Source organism: Diadema setosum, chromosome 13 (genome assembly GCF_964275005.1).
Source record: "Diadema setosum chromosome 13, eeDiaSeto1, whole genome shotgun sequence".
NCBI classification, from domain to species: Eukaryota; Metazoa; Echinodermata; class Echinoidea; order Diadematoida; family Diadematidae; genus Diadema; species Diadema setosum.
In genome coordinates, this window is record NC_092697.1 from 7753485 (window position 1) to 7768423 (window position 14939).

Sequence of the window (14939 nt, forward strand, 5' to 3'; positions counted from 1 at the left end):
CATGCCTGGTCGATATACCACCTTTGACAGCAGCTATTCAACCTTCGTAAATGTCTACTTCTCCATTTATTATCATCGATCATAAAAAGTTGATTGCAAAAGTATATATTGTGCATGCAAAAAAAAAAAAATGAAATCATTTGTACCAACATGAATGTTAGCTTTTAGATTTACTCAGATCAGCATTTGTGATATTTATATAATTATTCATGTGATCTTTATAAATGGTGCCGGCCATAAAGCACATCCACCTGACAGCAAGCCTGGTATTTGGCAATTTCAATAGAAACTGTGGCGTTTGTCAATAAAAATTCAATGCGAAATACAGAAATGGATGCTTCTCCCATGTGATAATTCACGGACCATACCATTCTTTGTTTGAACTTAGATTGTTACGTACAGACAAGCTTATATGCATTAAGTCAATTTTAAAATGTGTGAAGTGCTTATGAAATCAACTAAAGAAAGAAAGAAGTCACATGTACCAATGTGTACATGAGCTAACTCCAAACTGTCTTATTCCTCGAAATCTATTCCAGCAACTTCAAGTGCCATTAACATGAAAGGATAAAGTTTAATCTGGTAAATATTACACTGCAAAGAGAAATTCACCACTGTGGTGTATCGTCCACATGATTTGTCAGTACGAGTTTGATTGCCTCAATTTCTGTTGTACAGCCAAGTTTAAATAAAATGTGCTGGTATGTCATTTACAGTATATAGGGAAGAAAATAAAAATCAAAACAAAACAAAAACAAGTCTTTCCTAATCATCGTCCGGTGATCATTATGCTAGTGTTGAGACATGACTATATAGATACATTATAGTACAAGGCATAGCTGCTATGACTTGAGGACTATCTGAAATACACGTACATGTTCGGTGGAGTAACCGAGGACAATGCTGGATATCATCTCTTGTCTTTGCTTCTGGAGCTTGTTACAGTTCTTCGATGTACCTCTTGGGGATCTTGTACTGATCTGATGGAACAAATGAACAGTAAAAAAAAAAAAAAAAAAAATGATAGACACAGGCACAGATCATAAGACAGAAGTTAGCGTAGAACGGTTAAAATTTCCTTATGCCTCCTACAGATTTATAAAAAAGAAAGGTGGAAGAAAGAGACGGAATGCATTCTAAAATAACTAGAAGCACAGTAAGAAAAGTAAACCTCGACCAAAATCAAAGGGTCACTAATGCAAAAGGTCTGAATATGCAGCATCCTTTAGAAATATCAAAATCCTGGATCTGGGTCATGATTCAGATCACCGTAAAAAGTAAATCACATGTTCGGGCCCTTTACCATACTGGACCTGTTTTACTTTCATTAAGATCTGTTCATGATATTTCCAGTAATACGGACAAACAAGCACACAACCAAATACAGCAGACTCCCGTTAAAACGAAGTCTTCACGACAGGCAGTTTTCTTTCGTTATATCGAAATTTCGTTATAACCGAACAAATAAACAATAAACTACACATAGTGGATAATGCTGCGGCCTGAATTTTAAATTCGTCTCTCTCTCCCCCCCCCCCCCCTTTACGGAATTCCTGGACCAGCCCCTGTTGGAGGATGTAATAATCAGATATTCTGTAAAGAAAATACTTATGGCATCACAATCATACCATCCTTATCCTATATGATCAAAAGAAATTCAGAGTTACACACTTAACTTATGTACATCAAAGAAATTATAGATGCTTTTTGAAACGCTAAAGTACCCCGAGTCTGGAATAGAAGGACTCAAAACCGAAGTGAGTCATAGAAAAGAAAAGGCAAGGTAGAGAGGATCATTTGATGAATATCATGATCACTTCAGAAAATACGATTTAATGATCTACTTGCATCAATGCGTGACAGATCATTACAATCAATTGAAGAGGAAAGCTACGCTGGTCTTTGTACTGATAAACCACAGTTATATCTACCTCAATTACATAACAGCAGATAATACAAGAAACACATGACGTCATATATCCTTACCATCCCCTTACCCCACCTCCTCCAGTCTTAGAAATACCAAACAAGAGAGAAAAAAATTGTAAAAACAAATTTTACACACCTGTCAAGAAATGTTTAAGAAACTTGATTTGGTTGCCCTGCACAGTGACTCGTAGCCCTTCCTTGGCATTTTCACTCTCCTTTACCGTGGTGCTGGCCTTTATCTTGATCTTCAGGCGGTGGGCGAATTCTTTTGGATCCACGTTGAACTGCTGTAGATTGCTGATCAGTGTGATCTGTGTAGAAGAGAGAGAGACATTTATAGGCAGACTGACAGACAAAGATAGATAGATAGATTGATAGATAGATAGATAGATAGATAGATAGATTGATAGATAGATAGATAAAGAGAGACAGACAGATTATAGACAGGTAGGTAGATAGATACGTAGAAACATTAGATAGATAGCTATATCTATACATATCTATCTATCGATAGATAGATAGATAGATAGATAGATAGATAGATAGATAGATAGATAGATATGTACAGATAGATAGTATATAGGGTCTAGATAGATAGATAGACAGATAGACAGATATATATGGATAGATATGCACATAGATAGTATAGATAGATAGATAGATAGATAGATAGATTAATAGGTAGATAGATCGACAGATAAAAGTGCATGTCAGGTGCTGATATTTTTCTAGTGTGGCATCGCGTGCCTGGCTGATACCGTTTCTTGAATATTTCTAGTCATACAGGGGCAAGCCAGGATAAGTCGGCATATCACATCCCGCCCGTTTTCTTGTAAGGGTATATTTGGTCACAGTTCGTTATTCCGAAGGTCCGTCGATCCGAAGATGAGTAAGGGTTCGTTATTCCGAAGGTCCGTCGATCCGAAGATGAGTAAGGGTTCGTTATTCCGAAGATACATTTTCCGTAGTTTTGCCGATCCGAAAATAAAGGTTCGTTATTCGGAAGGTTAGTCAAATCGAAAATGAAATATGGTTCGTTATTCCGAACGTTCACTAATCCGAAAATGTATTGAGGTTCGTTAATTAGAAAATGAAATAAACTTCATTCACTTACAAAATACAGTGTTGTAATTGAAAAAAAAAAAAACACGGTAGGATATATTATTACGCAATGAAAACTGAAAACATGCACATGCACATACACGCACAGAAATGTAGTGTATAAACGCACGCCAGTGGACACGATACACCAACGTATCGAACTGGAATGCAATCGTGTTCTGTAAATATTGTCATTGATGCAGAAAGAAGTGTTTTCTCCTCCTCCTTATGTCATCTTTCTTCCCTCTTTCTTCCCTCTTCTTCCTACATCATTAAAATTAGCCACGCATGACGTGGAAACAATAAGTACAGTGCACTCCCGTTATAACGAAGTCCTTATGGTTGTCGGGACCGGCGGGTTTCTTTGGTTACATCAAAATTTGATTATAACCGAACAGTAAAGTGCAATGCATAAATGAATGTAGGCCTAGATTATTTTAATCTTTTGACCTGAATTTTCATTCCGTTGTAACGAGCATTCCGTTATAACCGTGTTCGTTTTAACGGGAGTACACTGTATTATATGTCGCTAAAAGACAGAAAAAAAGTCACATCATAAAATTATGGCTGTGTTCAAATTGGGAACCCGCATGCGGTACAGATGACCACCTGAGTGATGTGTGTAAGGGTGGGGGACTGTATGTCCTGTCCGAGGGACAGTGGACGGCATAACAACACAAAACATAATTTGTGCCTGTGCGTTTCGCTTCTTATCTGTTTGGATTCTTCCATCAGGTCATTAAAAAGATCCCAGATTCGGATTCGGGAGCACCCTGGAAATAAGAATATTGAATAACGTTGGTTGAACGGTTAACAAAGTTTTAACCTCTAGCCTGTCAAGACTACTTGTACAATGGCACAGAAATTATCGGCAACATTAATCTACAATGCCTCACCCATTTCCTGCCAGCTTTGGTCTTCACCTTCAGTTTAATGGGTTGGACCTGCCCTTCGTGAATGCGGGGGCTGCTGCTGGCCGGCAGACCGGGGTAGACAATCTCGTATCCGGAGTTCATCTTGTGAAGGAATCTGCTTATAAGATGAAGAGATGGACGCATGCTTTAAAGGGAGTCGATCCTGAAAATCAGTTCGTGCGACTCAAAGTAAAATCATAATTGGAACAGGACAGGACAATGGAAGTGTGAACAATTCCGATCAAAACTACTCGGAAAGCAATGACTTTGTTAAAGTTTAATAAAAAATTGTGAATAATCAAACACACTATGACGTTTTCGTGATGCTCATCCGCAATTTGCTCTGTACTATAATATGAAATAAATTTTCAATTTCCCCATCAAGTCTTCATTTCCAATCGTGTATACACCCTCAAAAGCATCTACATTATTTTGAAAGAATAGCTCTTACCTTGTAAATAGCTGTTTCCATTTCAGCAGAGTGACACTCTCCTCTGATTCGTCTATGATGGCATCCTTGAGGATTTGATCCAGGATGACTTGACTAGATAGGAAGTCAAAACATAGTCATAATTTGAAGGAAATTTCACTCAAATGGCAGTATTTTTTTTTTTTTTTTGATTGGTAGCAACTTAAGACAACTAGCTATAGCACTGACCAATATTTCAGTGAAATGAGAAAAAAAATGTGAAACAAGACTGAAAAAATAGGCCTATATAACGATGTCATATAACTTTTAGAAATTCACCCTTGTTGAAAATTGTTTATACCTGTCATAATGATACTCATTTACTTTTGATGCGTGCATCACAGTTACAAATTAGGCCAACACATTTTCTATGTAGGGCCTACAGAGTAAGATATATTTCTAGATTATGCTCTAGGTAGACTACGTCAAAGACACCATGATCTCACCCATCATCTGAGACGGCTAAGCCATTTCAGTCACCTTAAACAGAGCAACACATATACATATCGGTCAGAGTATATACACACGCACCCATCAAGAAACACCACACATGATAAAGGAAGCTCTTTTGGATGCGCTTTTATAACGCAAAAGTTTCCAAGAGTTTTTGTTGTATACTAAACCAATCTCATAATATGCACTATATACTAGGTAGAACTAAGAGCAGCACTGCACATCAGAATTTTGATTACAGTTCTCTCACGTATGCAAACATATAGCATTTTTTTAAAAATCTGTTTAGCTAACAGGAGTTTTTATGGTGCTGTGCATTTTCTTTTTGTGCCACTGTCGATGTTTAAGTTGTCTGACGAAAACACGTTCTGTCGTTTTGGATTAATCATTTCCCAGGGAACTGAGGATGATTTAGAAGAGGGTAAATCAAAATGTCATAGTAAAAGGGCTTTCGATCTGCAGAAGTCTAATTCCTCTATTTGTATACTGAGGACTATAGTAGATATACAATGTAAAACAAAATAGAAATAGTATTCATGCAAAAAGGAATATTTGGTTGTTCAAAAGCAGAAACTTTACAAACTTGATTTCTCTGTGATTATTATTTCAACAGTTTGATCTTGTTTTACTCAGATAACTACACGTAATTCAAAAGAAGAAACTACAAATATAACTCTTCCGACCCAACCCGCTGCGGACAGACTGATTTCGCTACAACAACATATAGCAATTTCTGACTTTGATACTTACCCCTGATTCTCTTGGTCAACCAGACTCTTATTCTTGACGTAGTTTGTCACTGCATCCCGCACTTCTTTGTTGGTCATCCACGTACCCTTCCTTGCACATGAATCATAATCATCGGAGAAAATAATGTGAAGAGAAGAGATTATAGACTTGCCTTCAGACTTTTTTGCTATGAATATAAAGTTCATCCTGTGAGTAGCTGCCTCAGCTGCCCACACGTATATAATCATGTATATTATGCCATATATAGCCTTAAATTCATGTACATAAATTGATCTTATCCCATATCAAAATAATAAAAAATTAAAGAATTAAACCAAAAGTGAAATCAAAGTATGGCATGATATCCTGTTCACCTTTTGATGTCAACTTCTCTACCAGCAAATAACATATCATTATTGCTATTGATAATGATAATTATATCAAACGAGAGGGTGTATGGGTGATGATTGACATGATAAAGAACTTTAAAAAATTAGAGCAATAAGAACGATAAATCATTAGAACGTGTAGATGTGGGCAACCTACTGGGAAGATGGGGCTATCACCAGTAGCTTTTGATTGGTTAGTTCATTAAAAATCCACTACATGATCAGAGGCCAAATTCAGCAGTGCGGACTCACTGGAACCCGCTGGACTGAAGCATAGGTGCTACGTTTGAGGTGACGCGGTACCACATCCGGAACTCGGGCGGTCCTTCCGGAGCCTTGCTACCCAGAGTCTGCTTCGAAGATCCTGCCGCGGATTCTGGAGTCTCGCTCGAGTTCTCAGTAGGTACAAGTGATTTGATACTGCATGGAATGATTAATTGGAATATTAGCATGCCGACGAAATTAATCCTTTATCTAAAAAAAAAAAAATAATAAACAGATAAAAATGTGTCAGTGCACTCTACTTGCATGCAAATAGTTTACTCAACAAGGTTAACGCCAAACGATATGTCGCCAATCGCAATTTATGAGTGAAGATATTTTATTTCAGTGTAACTCATTGACATTTTGACCATTGCTCTTATCGCATTTAGCCAATATTCGAAATTGACCGGCATCCTTAGGTGCATGGTGCGTAGGCCTACTTGTGCTACTGGTGCGCCGCTGTCGCCGCCGCCGCCGCCAACGACGACAACGACGATGACAACGGCAACGCGACGACGGAAAAGTGATGCCGAACATAAAAACAATAAAAACATTAAGCGGATAATGTTGCGGCCTGAATTTTTACTTCGTTGTAACCGGAATTTCTTTATATGCTTTTTTGTTATAACGGGAGTGCACTGTAGTTCATACACTGTACCATCAATCAAAGACTGAGCAACACACTATTTTGGTGATAAGTCTGCTCCGGATCTATCGAAGTATTCTACGTATGTCCGGTAAAACAAAACACAAAGAGACTTACTCATCGTGGTTTCTGTAAATGGCAATGACGTTGTCCACACCGTCTGTGGCATTCCTAATATCCAAGAATCCCTTTTCCTGCATTGCCTCGAGAAACGTGGACACCTTCTTGTAGTTTGACTTCTTGATGTCCAGCGTTTTGCCCTTTGGACTGACAGAGTTTGGGAGAACTTTGACTTCGCGAGAGTTTTGTTAAAGTGAAAACCTGTGCAGCATTCATTGCTTGCACTTTGCTAATTTCAGTGTCAGTGAACTTCACCCGTTCACAATTTTGTGTGTTTGAGAGTATTCTTGTATAGTGCTTAATTTGTTATTCCAAAAACATTCACTTGTTATTTTTGTGATAGCCATGAAGAACATGAATTTCCAAAAATTTCCAAACCGCAAAAAACCCCAACAACTTACTGTACAATAAATAATCCACTATCATAATAAATTCTTCACAGATTTCCTCGGGCTATTAGGATAGCATTCCATGTATTGTTCATTGTACGGTTGTATTGCTGATACGTTTCTGCTGTACATTGTGTAAAGGCAATGAAGAAAAAATATTTTGTTAACAACTGATGTTTATGTATATGTATGGCTCCAACAATGTATGTATATATACATGTACATGTGTGTTCATGTACAATGATAATACAGGAATGAATAAATCAAATCAAATCAAATCAAATCAAATCAAATCAAATCAAATCAAATCAAATCAAAGAAACACCAATGCCGAAATAGTTGTTCTTTCGCCTTAACAGCATTTTGTCACCATCTAATTTGAACAACCGATACATTTCATCAACCTTGAATGTAAAATCATGCTTCCATTAACCTATTGTAGTGTACCGGAGAATTGGAAGAAAAAACATTGAATATTCATTGCAAAGGACATCTGTTTGTCGCTAAGCATATTTGCTCAGAGCGTTTCGTTGTTGTTTTTTCATATACTGGCACAGTTATTCATCACGCTACAAAATATCAACAATCATTGACACACACTCTCTCTAATATCATATTTATGTCATTCGTACTGAAATGAGGGGTATGCAACTCACCAGCATGGTAAGATATAGTTCCGGTAGAAGGAGCTGGTAAGTAGGGGCAAGTCCGACGGCTTCACTTTCTCCTTCAGGCTGTGCAAGAAACACTTGTACAGGAGGTGGTCCATGTCTGGATATGAAAATATATGAAGAAATACGATAACTAGAGGTTAAGAAAAAGGGTGGCTTACTAACAGACACAAATTCAAAAGTATGCCCAATGGATTACATGAATCTCTCCCAGTTTCAACTCCCACACACCCACCCCACCCCCTACATACACACACACACACACACACACACACACACATACGTATATACAAAGTGACGTTTTCTACGACGCCCGCTTCAAATTGCAGGTTTAAAATTACTATAAAAAACAAAAAAAAAATCATCGGAAAATATCACACACAGATGCACTCACCAGTCGGAGACAGCCCATAGTTCTCCCCCTCCTCCTCCTCTCCTTGGGCCCTTTCTTCAAATCCTCCGACGGCCCCATTGCTGCAAGGAACCAGCAGAGAAGACATCTCCTCAGCCACGCCATTTTCCTTCACTTCTCCATTTCTCAGATTTTCTCCGCAATATGTTGGTCCTTTCGTTTCTGCACCCTCTGTCGTTGTTTTCTGCTCGCTTTCTGCCTGATTGTCCCCGCCTATGATTCCATTTGTATCATTTTCACCATTCGTCTCCGCTCCGAACTGGCTTATGTCTTTTGGATTGATCTGTGGAGGCACCGACATATCGCCAGCTTCCCTATGAGGAGATGGAATTTGGATGCCTTAGTTCACTTTCAATCTTAATTCTGCTCTCTTTCAAACAAATTTTACCAATCGACTGCTAACCACCTGCAGACTATATAATAGACTCTATCTAAGTCTAATGAAACATAATAGTTTTGCTTTGAGAGATATCGGGAAAAAATGTCATGATCATTTATGAAAAATGGAATGCGAGATTCACATCACAATTTTATTTTTCGTAACTAAATAACATGCAGTGATTAGGTCATCAAAACTCAATGCATACCACTTTATATCGGGAAACCCCGTTATAACGAGCTCGCCTATGAGGTACCGCTTTTATATGGAGGAGAATTTGGCGGTCTCGAATTTCCGAAGACGGTCAACTATACGTATATACAAGGCTTTCTCCTCACCAAAAGTTACTACCATGTTTGAGGTTCGTCGACATTCTCTGAAACGTGTCATTGATTTTTTTCCCCATGTGCATACCACAAAGAAGGTACACCAGTCTAGCTTTAAGTTTAAATTGTCGATTTCTTATTCTTAAATTCTAGGTTCTGTATCAAAACAGTTATATAAACCATTCTATCCCTATTTCTGACCCAATGTCTGTCTTTTAACTTTACAATGATATTCTATTCCTATTCATTTTGTTTCTGAGGCATCCAATGGCACAACCCTATATACCATTCCTTTCAAGTCGGTGAATAGTAGTAAAACATGACAGAAATACAGACCACAGACAATCTCCGAAGCAGTGTAATATGAGAACTGCTTTTCCCTTCGTTACGCTCGCCATGTCAGAGGACGACATAGCCGCAGTTCCGATGGCGACAGGAGTAAGGTTGTCCACCAGATTCACGGCGCATAGCTGCGATTTTTCAACTTGTGGAAGGCCCTCTGGTGGTACATCAACTCCAGGCAGCATCAGAGCTAGGAAATAGTGATGCAGACAGTTTATATTTTTAACACCTGCCTTATTCACTTTGTTCACAATCAGACATCGAAATATGAGCACAGCCTTGGTGCTTCTAGTTAAACAAAAAGTTTTCAGTGAATATTGCTATCAGTCTCTTCACAACAGACTCACATTACATATTGGATTTTTACTACAGCATAATATCACAACATCATGTTTTTTGAGGCGGTTTTTTGTGCAGTCCCAAAAGTTAGCTTAGACATATTCGTGCATAAAGCTGGTCTTTTAAATCAACACTGGTAAGCACTGTTTTGAATAGCGCGAGTATTTAAATACCGATGCAGAAATCAACCCTCAAAACTACACGAAAACACAATACTGCGTGTTTCATACACCCGAATTTTCCTATGGCCGTTGGCTTTGAGGTTTCCATGGTAACGAAATATAAAAAAATGAAATTAGATACACAAGTCTGGAAGCAGTGGCAGCTACATCAACTATGACAGTGTGAGAAGACAGTATATTAATTACCTGCTCCTCCTCTCAGTTTCTCCAAGACAGATGGCCATGTAGTGAAGCAGGGTAAGAGATTAGGACACTTCCACAGTGTATAGACTATAATTAGCAATGGCGGGAAAGAAAGAAACAAAACGTTATGAAGCTTCAATTTCGAGTTTTCAGGTTAAGAAGATAATTATTATGAAGTTAACTACCTGTGCATTAACAAACGACTGCAAAAATACAAGAGATAAAGGAAACAAACTATTAAACTTTTTGACTTCTTCTTTTTGTAGTCTCAAAAGATTTCATGAGAGACTTACGTCTGTCTGACATTTACCGGTGCATGATATTGCAAATTCAGACGACTGCAAGGATACAAGAAATAAAGAATAAAATATTTTGACTTCTTCTTTTTGTAGTCTCAAAAGATTTCATGTGAGACTTACGTCTGTCTGTCATTACTAGTGCATGATATTGCAAATTCAAATGAGACAGAGCGGAACTTCACCTGTTGGATATAGAACTTTCTCGCACTCAAAGAATGCTGGGATACCGTCCACAACGTACACCACCACGTGGTCTTCCTTGCGAGTCAGAATCTTCAAGGCCGTTATCTCTTCCTTCTTCGGGAGTACCATTTCTACCTGCTCGGATGTCATCCCCGCAAATTTCTCCAGGACAGAGCTCCTCAGCTTCCGTCTATATACGTGAAGCACACACAAGATGACATAAAACTTGGCGTTCGGCATGAACGGACGTGTTTTTTAAAGTCTCTCGCTACGTCGCTTCGTCGCCTAAAACACTGTCACCTATAATTGTGCAATATAAAAACCTGGCTTCGACATCTGTATATCGCTATCCTCATGTGAAACCCTGACTTGATTGGATTTTGAAACTAACTGTGAATTTTATCTGACTTTCGTACATTTTATTGCCTCACAATGTGCACCACGACTCGCAGCAAAGCTCGAATGGAGGAGATGCCCCAGAACATCAAACTACTTACCTTGGAACATATAGGCGTCACATGAACAGCATCATATCTATGCATAAAATAATCTATGGCCTGGTTGATTTGCCCTTTGAAAAAAAGCTGGCAAGCACCACTCATAATGATCACTTGAATAATCATCACATCACAGATGCTTATCTCAGTGAATAAAAAACCAACATGCTCTGCCGGTACTGATGACCTTTTTCTGCTCATGCTCAAAGTGGAACTGGCTTATTATCACGAAAAAAAAAAAAGTAGCAGACTCTGTGGACGCTGCTTTTAAGCTTGAACCTCAGATGAGGGACAATCGTATTGACGACCTAGAAAACAAACTAAGGCATGTTACTCTACAAAAACGAGGAGGCTAAACAATATAAAATTCTCGAAGAAATTGCCTTATTTTCCATGGCCTCCAGGAATCAGAAAATGAAAACACAGATGAATCTGTTGTGAAAGTGCGCAAAGAAAAAGTGAACACTCGAATCGAGAGCAAGGACTTGGACCGAAGTCATAGACTTGGCAGAAGGAAAGGGGGCAAACCAAGTGGGATCATTGTGAAATTCGCCAACTACCACTGTCGTGATAAGATCTACAGGGCACGTAAACTTCTCCGTAGCGCTTCAGGGACCCCGATATACATTCATGAAAGTCTGACCAAAATGCGAAGTGAGCTACTTTGGATCATAAAATCAGACTTTGCCAATGTTGTCAAAGTGGCTTGGACCCAAGATGGCCGCATATTTGCCTTGTTAAAAAAAGGGGGACAAGAGGATAGCTATCAGATGATCTACAAAAAGATCCTCAAAAAGATGATCTACAAAAGCTTGAAGACGCCATCTAACTTATCTGTTCACATTGTGAAATGTGAATGCCGTACTGCTGTTAATTTTACTCATTGAATCTTTGTAATTCAAGTTTTGATATTAAAAAGATTTGAAATGAAGATGACAAAAACGAAATGAATGAGGAAAATATCGGCGTATATCAAACATTGAATATTGTACATTTGTTCACATAATATTATACCTTTTGATTACTTATACATACGCATTTTTAATTTGTCGCAGTTTTGTTTTGCTTTTTCGTTTCTTTTTTCTGCGTGACCAACGGTATTTTGTGTGTATGCATTCTTTCTTGTTACCGTATTTACTTTGTACAAATGGCTAAATTGATATTTTCTGGATATTGCCGTATAGTAATATTGATATTGGTATTTTATTTTAAATCTGTATCTTTGGTACCATTCAAGTATTGTTCGCAATATGATTTTATCATAGCAGTTGACAATTATTTTTATTCATTGTAGATACATTTTGGATAGATTATGTTATATGCATATTTTTTTAGCCTAAACCCACGAGGGATCCAAGTCTACAAGCTGTGCTTTAGTGGATCACTCTATTCCATCGCTTTATTTACTTCATAATGTCATTTCTGCAAAGCAGGCTTTGTTTGTTTTATATTATTAAACATTCATTCGCATTTACATTTGATATCATTCTTTATAGTGTGTGTTTCTCTACTTTTTGCTCGCATACTTTGTATCGTGTACAGTATTTTGCTCGATGGAAAGATATTAAAAAGAAAATTGAACTTGATTGCATTGAACTGAATATCACAGAAACATTGTGATGATACCTATGAAGAGGATTAATATTGAAGATCATTATTTCCTTTCATTTCCTTTCATTTCTTCATTTGCTCAAGTTATGTATAAATGCATGGCATGAAAATTCGTTTTTGTCACTCGTTCACTGTATGGAAACATCTAAAACAAATTACATTACATATTACATCGAAGGGACACCCGAATTGTACAAGAAACTAAACATTAAATCAAAACACAAACTATATAGTATTATCGTCACGTAGTAAACACACAAAAGGCATAACACGTAAAGAAGAAGCTGAAAATGCGAAAAAGTCCGCCCACAATCCCCCACCCCGGCTCGTTCAGGGCACTCCCGGACTCGCCATAAGCAAACTTGGAACTATGACAGTCATCAATGTCTTCATAGCACTAACTTGTTTCTAGAGGAAATAAAAAAAAAAAGAATCCATAGCATTGGGACTTTTAGGCTCCAACCCACCCATGCATGCACGGTGGGAGGGGAGCTCATTTTAAAACAAATTGACATCATATCACCCTAAAGATGATACCTGCCAAGTTAAGAGCGGGGTATAAAGAGGGGTTTTCAAGAAAATGGAAATGGTAAAGGTTCATGCGCAGCTTTGATATATAATATAGGCCTATACTTTTGAAGTAAAAATTTAAACTCAAATGATCTGCACATTTCTTTATTGTAGGATTCGTTTGCACATTTCCCTACGTCTTGTTACAGTTGATGCAGTTTGGTTGTTGTTGTTTTTTGTGCACATATTTCCCTGCAAGACATTTACCCTATGATATAGGACGTTTTCCCATTTCCCAATTTCTGCACTTCTCCCGGCTCCACAGGCTTCCATGGCCGCCAGGAACATGGTGTTAACATAGCATAACGGACCTAAGTATAGATTACAATACGACTGGTGCTAGCCAATACAGAGGCGTTGAGCGGATTCTCACTGTGTGAGTTCTTGCGGAAACTCACGACATAACATTTTGACGATTTTTATAACATAATCTCTGACTTTATTTTCACTCTGAATACATAATAGTACTCACATGAATGACTTCTTCACGGGTGTGTTGGCCTTGACTTGAAAGGGCTTCTTGAACATGTTGGGGGCTTGGATGGACCACAACACTGAGTAGATGATAAACTGGGGAAGACACCTCTGTAGTAATCAGTCAGACCTTTTGGATTCGATCAAGGAGGTTTAAGAGACGGAGATCCAACAGGCTGTAATTATTCAAATATCTGTCAGTTTTCTATGGATGCACAATAGAATTCCACAGGTGCATTAGCGCATTTCTATGATCGGGGTTCAATACCGCCATCTTGCTGAGCAATCTGAAGTTTATTTTGAACACTAACATAATATCGGCTATAGTTTGCTCGTAAGTCGTTTGTTGAATAAATGAATTGAAATTTCCCCTAATGATAACGCATATCATGACACGAAAATAAAAGCGCAAGTGTATATCTGAACTGGTATGTTATGAAAGTATGTGAAACTTTACCTTCAATGGAAAGCCGATTTCACCATTTTTTCCTATCACTAATTCAAGAAAGGAAACTGATATGGCATCATCTTCAAGTATAGTTCGTTTATTTGTCAGATAAGTGAACAGACATGTAAATTCGAGATACGGCTATATTTTATTATCTTTATTCCATCTATCTTCGCGCAATTTTTTTAATTCGTGCATCCCCTTATGTACCGCACACCTGTTATAAGAAGGGACGGTGAAAAATAAGAACTTAAGTACTATAGAATTTATGCATGTTTTCTTCTTTTGTTCTGCTTCCTTGAGCGCTCAGACATGCATTCTTTTATACATGTATATGAGAAGCTAATTATGACAACATCCTTGTTCATTGTGATTTGCTATGTTCTTTATCCCAATCAATATAAATTCTGAATCTCTGTACTCATTATGATAAATGTATAGCTGATATTAAAAAAAAATGCAAACGTCTATAAATCATCTGGAGGTCTCATTTTAAAGGTCTGCCTCATAATGATAAAAGAAATGCAAAAATGTCCACATCAGTTTGTGCATGTGCAGACCCACCAGTTAGCCGACGGTAAAACACAAACAAACAAACGAAAAATCTGCCCCTGTTTGTC

General features: G+C 37.9%; 1 protein-coding gene across 1 annotated transcript; it reads right to left on the reverse strand.

Moving 5' to 3' along the window:
• Positions 1 to 417: 417 nt before the first annotated feature.
• LOC140236737 (eukaryotic translation initiation factor 2D-like) lies at positions 418 to 14218 on the reverse strand. Its single transcript, XM_072316663.1, has 13 exons — positions 13870 to 14218; positions 10719 to 10909; positions 10241 to 10324; positions 9528 to 9723; positions 8469 to 8800; positions 8060 to 8174; positions 7012 to 7161; positions 6237 to 6404; positions 5617 to 5706; positions 4396 to 4488; positions 3927 to 4059; positions 2066 to 2240; positions 418 to 980 (listed from the first exon to the last, which is right to left on the reverse strand). Exons 1-13 carry the CDS (start codon positions 13923 to 13925, stop codon positions 940 to 942), a joined length of 1824 nt encoding a protein of 607 aa, XP_072172764.1. The 5' UTR covers positions 13926 to 14218; the 3' UTR covers positions 418 to 939.
• Between the last annotated feature and the right edge of the window lie 721 nt (positions 14219 to 14939).

Coding starts and splice junctions, on each gene's coding strand:
- LOC140236737 (XM_072316663.1), bottom strand. CDS start 13,925: ATGTTCAAGAAGCCCTTTCAAGTCAAGGCCAACACACCCGTGAAGAAG. Junction 9,724..10,240: donor GAAACTGAGAGGAGGAGCAG/GTAATTAATATA, acceptor ACTATTTCCTAG/CTCTGATGCTGCCTGGAGTT. Junction 981..2,065: donor TCTTAAACATTTCTTGACAG/GTGTGTAAAATT, acceptor TTGTTCCATCAG/ATCAGTACAAGATCCCCAAG.